Genomic DNA, 9,569 nt, shown 5'->3' on the forward strand with positions numbered 1-9,569 from the left:
CCAACCCCATGCGATCCTCTGGGAACCTTGGAGCACCAATCACCCCAAACCGCACCATACTTTGCCACCAAAATCTTCCTCCACCAAGCCTCCTTCTCCTGAGCAAATCTCCATAATCATTTTCCCAAAAGAGCTTGATTCATCAAACGCAAATTCCGAATGCCTAAACCTCCCTCAGAGATCGGAGAACATACCTTATTCCAACTAACCAGATGGAATTTAAACTCTTCATCAATCCCACCCCATAAGAAATCACGTTGAATCTTCTCAATGCGCTTCGCCACTGAGGCCGGAATAGGAAACAGAGACAGAAAGTAGGTAGGAAGATTGGATAAGGTACTCTTTATGAGAGTAATCCTCCCCCCCTTTGATAGATACAAGCGTTTCCAAGAGGCCAGCCTTCTAGCATATTTTTCCAACACGTCCTCCCAAATAGCCTTGACCTTAAACGAGGCTCCCAACGGGAGGCCCAAATACTTCAGCGGCGTAGAAGCTATACCACATCCCAAAATACCAGCCAGCCTGTCCGCATTGTCCATACTACCTACAGGAACCATGACAGATTTAGCCAAGTTCACTTTTAACCCAGAGACAGCTTCAAAGCAGACAAGTAAGGCGCCAATGTTTCTTACTTGAGTAGGATCTGCCCACAGAAAACCAAAGTGTCATCAGCAAAGAGAAGGTGAGAGACGATAATCCGATCCGTTTCTCTAGCTCCCACTAGAAACCCAGAAATGAGTCCCCTATGTAACGAGGCGTCGATCAACCTACTGAAAGCCTCCAGGACCAAGACAAACAGGAAAGGAGAAAGAGGGTCACGAGAGAGACTTGGTGGAGAATTGTTGTGGATGCCAAGTTTGGTTTTGAGTGGGGTGGATGGCATTCTGTTGATACTCCTGGGCCCTATGGGGTGGGACTTTGGAGGTATATTAGTAGGGGGTGGCGATTGTTTTCTAGCCATACTAGATTCGATCCAGGAGATCGGTCTAAAATCAGATTTTGGAATGATGTCTGGTGCGGAGAAATGATTCTCAAGGAAGCTCTTCCAGCCTATACAATATAGCTAGTGCAAAAGATGCGTCCATTGCTGACAATTTAGAGCCCACGGGTGGAACTCTTCAATGGAATGTTAGCTTCTTTTGGTTAGTCCATGATTGGGAATTGGAAGTGCTAGCCTCATTCTATACTCTTTACTCTTGTATTCTCACAGAATGAGTAGGGAAAGGGAGGATAAAATTTGGTGGGTTCCATCTAGAAAAAGGAAGTTCGATGTTAGATCTTTCTATAATACCTTGGTAAGCAGAGACGCGAGTCCTTTTCCTTGGAAGAGTATTTGGCGCACCAAGGCACCTTCGAGAGTCGCTTTCTTTACTTGGACGGCGGTGTTAGGGAAGATCCTCACTATTGATAATCTTAAAAAGAGGAATCTTATTGTGATCAATAGATGTTGTTTGTGCAAATCAGATGGGGAGACTATTGATCACCTTTTCCTTCACTGTCAGATTGCTCGTTCCTTATGGTAAACCATCTTCAGTCGTTTTGGATTGTCATGGGTCATGCCTAGCAAGGTGGCGGGCTTGTTTGCTTCTTGGTGGTCGGGAGGTCGCTCTCGGAGTGCCGTTGTTTGGAAAATGGTTCTTCTATGCATCATGTGGTGTCTATGGTTAAAAAGGAATGAGAGACGCTTTGAGGATTCTGAGAGATCCTTGGAGGAACTCACGGCCTTCTTCTTCTATACGCTTTACACTTGGACAGCAGCTTGGCTCGCTCCCTTAGTGCTTAGCTATCTTGATTTCCTTGTTCTTTTCTCTTCTTCTAGTTAGCCGTTTCCCTTGTATACTCCATGTGTACTAGGGTTGCGCCTCTCTGCGCTTTTGATATATAAACATTACTTCTCGAAAAAAAAAAATAAGCGCAACCCTAGTACACATGATATACACAAGATAACCCTCACTAATGATTAACTAAAGAACAACAATCCCCAAATTCAGAAAAGTTAGACAAAAGTGTGATATTATATGCCCATGTCCATATAGAAAGCGAGTTGACCAAGATGTTCTTGAGCTCTTCCATTGACCTCTCATGATCTTCCAAACATCTGGCACCCTATTCTCTCCATATGCTATATGAGTAATGCTAGATGGAGGACTCTTCTATCCTCCCAAATATGACGTAACTTTTAAAATCACCATTAAATTTGAGATGATCATTATTAGATTTTGATTTATTGGTGATTTTAAAAGCCACATCACATTTGGAAGGACACAAGAAGGACTCTAGCCCTCCTTCTAGCATTACTCTATGCTACACATTAAGCACAAAGGGACATCCTCCAAGAGCCTAAAACGAACAACTTCCCAACTAACCTCGCCAACAATCTAATAACTTTATCACCCTTCTATGCATAACCCACTCTAATCCGAAAAGGCTAAAAAATCACAATACACAATTCTCTTGCCACTTCACAATGGAGAAAAAGATGATTTATGGATTCCCAGCTCCTTTTTTTTTTTTTGATAAGTAATAATGATATAAAAAGCGCAGAGGGGCGCAACCCACATACACGGGAAGTATAAAAGAGAGCGCCTAAGAGGGAGAAAAATGCAAAAGGAAATCAGATAAACTAATCCCTATAGAAGCAAGCCAAGCGGCCGTCCAGGAATACAAAGTAAAGAAGAAGAAATGAGTCAATTCCTTTATGGTCCTAGTGGAGTTCTCAAAGCATCTAGCATTCCTTTCATTCCAAATACACCACATAAGACACAGAGGGATCATCTTTCACATTACCGCGCATCGGGAACGGCCTCCCGACCACCAGCAATCGAACAAGCCCCTCACCTTGCAAGGCATGACCCCATGCAACCCAAACAGATCAAAAATAGTATGCCAAAGAAAGCTCGCGATCTAGCAATGGAGAAGAAGATGATCGACTGACTCTCCATTCTTCTTGCACATACAACACCACTCCACTATCACTAGGTTCCTCTTCCGCAGGGTGTCGTGGGTCAAAATCTTGCCTAAGGCCACGGTCCACCCGAAAAAAGCCACTCACAAAGGCACCTTAGTACGCCAAATGCTCTTCCAAGGAAACACCTCATGGTCTAAAATAGACAAGGCCTTGAAGAGTGACTTAACCTCGAACTTGCCTTTCTTAGACGATGACCATCGAATACGATCCACGAAACCTGTGGATATCTTGCAAGAGTACAACCGGTCAAAGAAAGAAGAAATCAAATCCATCTCCCAATCCTGTACGGGCCGCACAAAAATGACATTCCACTCGACCACCCCACTCCTCCAAATGAAGTTATCTTTCACCCAAGCTTCTTTATGTCTGGCAATGTTGAACAAGGACGGGAAAGCATGCTTCAAAGAGGAATCCCCACACCAAATATCATGCCAAAAACGAACTTTCGAACCCACCCCCACCTCAAAACGGATGCCTTTGGCAAAAAAATCCCAACCTTGACGAATGTGCTTCCATAAGCCCACACCATGGGAACCCGAGACCTTCTTTGTGCACCACCCACCATCCTGGTCTCCATACTTAGATTTGATAACCTTATACCACAAAGCCTCACTCTCATTCGCATATCTCCAAAGCCATTTACCCAGGATTCCCTGCTCCTTTTACACATCCAACACCAATCCACAACTATTACGTTTCTCTTCCGAAGGTTATATTTTGAAATGTTTTGAGAATTGTTTCTAAAATGCAGGGGTCAAATCTGAAAAAGTGTTCTCTTGGGGGGGCAAGTCTGAAAAATCATTTTTTTTAATAAGTAATATTGTATATATTAAAAAAAAACCCAATGCGCCTCTCAGTAAACAAAAAGTATACGAAGGTGAGACCCGTGAACCCACAAAAATCCCAAGTACAGACCCTAGAACCCAAAAGAAACCCATCCCAAAAAGCCCAAGAAAACCATCCCAAACTTGTTAAAAAGTGCAAGGGGCGCAACCAAAGTACACAAGACATATACAAGAGAAAAACACCCCGCAAGATCAAGAGCAAAAAAGAGAGCACAAAAATCTACAAAGCTAGAGATATCAATAAAGGCGTTAACAGAGATACACTCATAGAAAGATTTAAGGAAACAAAGTTGTAGATCGAAACTCATCTTCTCACGAACATTGAAACTTCAAGCATTCCTCTGGGAGGGCTTCCTAGGCTGGAGGATACGCCGGGTGTCGTGGCAGAAGGGTTTCGGGCTTTTGATTTGGGCCCCCATCTTTGCCGAGGCAGTCTCATCGTTCTGTGCCCCACATGTCTCTTCCGATGCAAGGACAGGTGATCAGCCCGTCTTCAGAGTTGTTGGATAGAGAAGAGGACAAAGATTTCTGTTATGGGGAAGAAGGAGATTTTCCTTACCCTTTGAGTGACTCCTCCCCGCCACCCGCTTGGACTGGGCTTTGATGGGGGATTGATGTCACCTTAGAGGTTACCCCTTAGAAGGTTAAGGGTAGAAGGGAGTGTATGAACCTAGAATGCTCCATTAACTATGATGTTAAGCGAGCATCCTCTAGGCGGGGGAAAGGCAAGACTCATGCTTTCTAGTGTTGAATGCCTCTAGGGTGTCAGGCTCTATTGTATTGTGGATTTTGGTTTTGAGGTCTTGTCGGGTGTGTGGTTTTGTGGGTGATCTCACTGTATCGTTTGGGTTTCTTGCTCATTTGGAGCCTTTTGTGTATACTGCATGTGTACTCAGGGGCGCCTTACACTTTTTAATAAAATAAATTTCATTACTTATCAAAAAAAAAGTACATTGATCATTTATGAGAATTTTGCAACGAGTATGCTCTTTCTTGAAGATTGCCTTATGCAACCTTAACTCAACATGAGATGCCAAGGAAACTAGGTGCAATGCTAAGGAAATCTAGATAAGAGCCTAGCATCTATCCTTCTTCTATTCTTACCTCCTTAATTTTCTGCAACTAACACACCTTTTAATTCAGCAACCAGACCTTGGTTTTCAGCTACAAACCCCACCAATCAATCATCAGCTAGGAACCAAAATCTTAATCCTCAGTATTTCCTCCCACCATTAATCCAAACCTAACAACCCAATAATTCTTTAAATAACCTACTACTAGAAAATCCAGCAACAAGCAACTTAAATCCCATCAAGCTTCAATCTTTCCTGGCCCAACTTGAACAATAAACTAATTTCCTTTCCCATTCTTCAGAGCATTAAACCTCAAAGAAGCTCCTACCTGGCATCCTAAATAGTAAAGCAGTTGCTGGAGGAACCCCAGTGAAAACTAGGACTGAAAGTCAAAACATGGCATAGAATGATGGAGAGGAACTCCAAAAAATTCTCAACAGAGTTACTTCTCCCCATCCACCAATGATGTTCTTTCCTTCTTATTAGTAATCATAAAAAAGATAATTCTCTTTCTTTGTTTTTACATTATAGGTGACATAAACAAGAAAACTAAGCACTCAGTAGCAGATATCAAATACTCTCACTAACTTTACCTGACTTAAAGAAAAAGCACTAATGCCCTTAACACGAAGAAAGGTAGAAAGCCAAACAGAACGAACCAGCAAGAAGACAGCAAATTCAATAATTTGAAGAAAACATTATTCAAACTAGAGACTAATCATAAAAAATAGAAACCATACGTGAAGATCATTTCTATAGAGTGACACTATTTGTACAAGTCTTATCAACAAGTACAATGCATGAGGACATGTGGTAGCTAACAAATGCATGCTCTCCACACCATATAGAGAGACACCGGGGTCGTGCTTGACATGGTGTGATCTTGTGACTGACATCTTAACTTATTAAAATAACTTGTTCGAGTAGAATTTCTCTTTTCTCCTTAAAATTTTTAAAGAAAAATGCTATTTAATAAACCGTTATACAACTGTCATAGGACTATGATGATTTTTGTTGTCATGTCATCCCAATTGTATAACAGTCTACTAAATAACATTACTCATATTTAAATATATTTTCGTCAACCTCAAAAAAAATAAAGTGGTGCAAATTGCAATGTGAATAGTGCATATGCATAAGCCACAAAAACTTTCAGAATATATCCAGCAGAATCAATAACAATCTAGCACTGTAACTGGCATAGATGCAAACACATGTTAATACAAACGCTGAGCAAACCACAAAAATTCAGCAAAACAATGATCTTTCAAGAAAAAAAAAAAAAAAAGAATGAATGTGACATACAGATTCTAGAAACATTCGGATCTTCATCTTGAATTTCATCTGCAGCTATCAAAATCTCATCTATATCCCTGTTGTTTGCAAGCGAAGACGGAACATTTCCAGCAATGCTAGTAAAGGGACGCCCATATGCATCAATTCCTGTCCTTTCCCTCCTTAATGCAGCACGGACTAGCCGCTCCCATAGTTCCTCAACTCGAGACATTATCTATATAAAGCATACAGCACAAACAAACAAAAAACTTATTAGAAAAGGCATGACATGAGTTTTATCAACAAGCATTGATACTGAATTACTGATATATACAGACACCAATTGTCACTTGATTTCCAGGTAAACCTCACTCTCATCCCCAAAGAAATAAGGCCTGAGAGCTCGATTAGGTATGCCAATCCAGCAGCTTGATAAGAACAAGAGCTTTTCTTACAAGCAGAAGCTATGATACTTACAACGAATAAAAGTAACCACCAAGAGACAAATTTAGCACATCTCTACTGGGATAGCACATAACAAAGAAAAATAGGTTGACTGAGCCTGATACGACACAATTCAAACAAAGTCCATCATTCCACTTCTAAAACCCCAAAGAAAACCCCACTTCCAAAAAATCCTAAACATTCTTCTCTTTTCAAAGTATCAGGAAAAGAAGAAAAAAAAAATGGAAACATGCCACTGGAGAAACACTCATTGTGTCCAATGCTCTGCTTGGCTACCAGGAAAAACCAGAAAAAGGAAAATGTAAAACACCCAGAAACATGAAGTAAAGCCTAATACCAAGCAATTCAAACAAAGTCCAGCAGAAGTGACGAGATCCCACACTTTCTTTTCTTTTTTTCCTCATTTTCTCAGCAACAACAAAAGGCGAGAAAAGAAGATGAAAAAAAATGAGGATCATACCTGATTTGGAGAAGACGCCCCTAGAGAGACCGAGTCGAATCGGTCTCCGATTCGAACCTAATCCAAAAGGAATTCGTTGTCTTTCTCAAAAAGCACGAAATGTTTTTTATATATTCTTCTCTCTTTCGAAGGTTGTAAGTTGTAATGGTGGTTTTGCTGTTTGAAAAAATGGAGGATGGCACGAATCTAGTGGTCGCATGAGGAAACCGGACTTACCGGTTACAGCCGGTCGGACACGGCAACGTTTTTATACGTGTGAATTGTAATTGTAAACAAGGGCTTTTGGTCTCCATGTATAACGCGGAGAAGAAAAGGCTTTGGCACGTGCAAACAGGTGAGCTGACCTCTATCACCGTGCTTGCAGTTCACACTTCCTTATTTATTTTTTATTTTTTTGAAAAAAAAATTGTTTTTTTCTTATTTATTTTTTATTTAAAATACGTAAGAAATCAACTGATATGAAATAAATATAATAAAAAATGTGTAAAAAATAACATTACTATCTTCTTTTTTTTATTTTTTCTTATTAAGAAGTATTATTATGTACAATATTAAAAAGAAAATTTTTTATCAAAAAATAAATTATTTCTATTTGGCTTGAAATTTACCGGATTCTACTCCCTGAATTGGTATTGGGCCCCACAAACGGCTAGGTTTGGGCTAGATGTTGAATTTGTCATTAGACTCATCTCTATCTTGAGTCCAACATAGTTTAAGTTCTGGGCCATATGGGTACTTCCTTTGGGTCCTTTGCGTTGTTGGCCCAAAATGCCGTTTGGGTCACCTTTTCTATAAAGTCCACCATGTACATGAAACCCGCTTTTCCAAGATCTCGGAGAGAGAAATAGAGACCAATTCCTCTCCATTTCATCCCAGTGGCGGATCCACTGGGTACCTTGGGGCCAAGGATTTAAAAAAAAAAATTTTTTTTTTTTTTTTTTTAACCCACTGCACCCTCAAAAAAAAAAAAAAAAAATTAGAAATCCTTGGTGCGGCATGTGGGAGACTGCTGAGTGCTGAAGGGTTGGTAAAATTGTAAATTTTTTTTTAGGGTGCCGCGGGTTAAAACAAAAAAAAAAAAACACCCCCTAGGTACCCAGTGGATCCGCCACTGTTGTGATGCATATATTGTGTGAATTATCAAATTTTTAGGGTGAAAAAAAATTTTAAGACGCCAAAAAAATTTTAGCGGCACCCCCAATGTTAAATAGTTGGATCCGCCACTATTTCATCCGACTCCCTTTCAGGGCCAACCTCCTCGTAAAATTTCTTTCACTAATGGATTGGAGTTAGAAATACATAAATGGAAAACAAGTAACCCACGAATGATAAAAGCTGACGTTAAATGGACTAAAAGCTTATTTGGGATTGAATTTGAAAAATAAAACTTTTACTTCATTTTAAAGTTTTTGCCAAAAGTGTTTTTTAGCCATTTTTACGTTTTTTTTACCATTAAAAGTGCTTTTAATTTTTTTACCAAACGAATACTTTTTTCTTCAAACACACTTTTTTAGTATTAAAAGCACTTTTAGACTCCTCAAACGCAATTCCAAACAAGCCCTAAGTGCCCCCACACCGTGACAATAAACAAACCTAAATTTCTAATACAAGAAACTTAAAAGAACTCTCGTGCAATTGATGAGTATCCAAGTTCTCATCAGCCTTCTCTCTTTATATTTTATAACATTTGACGACCTTATAAACTAACTTGCTACAATGGGCTCCATTATTAGGGAGCTTAAAAATGTGCTTCATAAACTAACTTGCTAATATGCTTGTTGTGTAGGGATGCATGTCTTTGTGTTAAAATAAGCATATTTCTCCCGCTGTAGTTCCCCTAGTGCTCATATAAAAAAGGTAAATTACAAAATTGGTTTGTAGGGTTTCAAAAATGACAAATAATCTTCTTGTAGTAGGCATGTGTAACAAATTTCTTTATTTTTGTTGCGGCCATTACAAAATTATTCATTTACTCTAAAAAATATTATGAAAATAAAAGTAATAAGATAAACAAACGGGTGGTTAACTACCCCATATGGCTATGAGGGTTGGTTTAGCCACCCTTAAGCCGGCCAAAAAGAGTGATTGAACCACACCCAAGAACTTGAGGGTTGTTAGAATACTCTAAATTCGATCAAAGGGGGCAACAAAACAACCTCAAAGGATTCGGGTCGAGGGGATGTAATTTCATACTAACCCTACAAATGGAATTTATGATTTTAAGTCATATAGAGAAGGCTTGCTAATTGGTCTAACAAACAGCATCTACAAAATGGTTCGCATTTTTGTAAATAGGCTTTCCATACCTTAAAACCCTAATCTTGATATGAGGCTAAGAGAATCTACAAATTACATTAAATGGCACCCACAATCAACCTCGAAGGCTCAAACAAATACATCAAGGTACTTCTATTGTATGGTCATATGTAACTTGGTTCAAGTTAATTTTGAATGATAGGACAATACAACTTGCAAACTAAAAT

General features: G+C 39.6%; 1 protein-coding gene across 1 annotated transcript in view; it reads right to left on the minus strand.

The window, feature by feature from the left end:
• GSL10 (glucan synthase-like 10) overlaps positions 1-7,300 on the minus strand; it is a 50,700-nt gene extending 43,400 nt beyond the window's left edge. The window contains exons 1-2 of the mRNA XM_059574087.2: positions 7,087-7,300; positions 6,192-6,396 (exon numbers count right to left, since the gene is read on the minus strand). Of these exons, the coding sequence (XP_059430070.2) occupies positions 6,192-6,393 (202 nt within the window). The 5' untranslated portion in view covers positions 6,394-6,396; positions 7,087-7,300. The remainder of the gene's footprint in view (positions 1-6,191; positions 6,397-7,086) is intronic.
• Between the last annotated feature and the right edge of the window lie 2,269 nt (positions 7,301-9,569).

The sequence above is a fragment of the Corylus avellana genome, chromosome 8, assembly GCF_965113065.1.
Source record: "Corylus avellana chromosome 8, dhCorAvel1.hap1.2, whole genome shotgun sequence".
NCBI classification, from domain to species: Eukaryota; Viridiplantae; Streptophyta; class Magnoliopsida; order Fagales; family Betulaceae; genus Corylus; species Corylus avellana.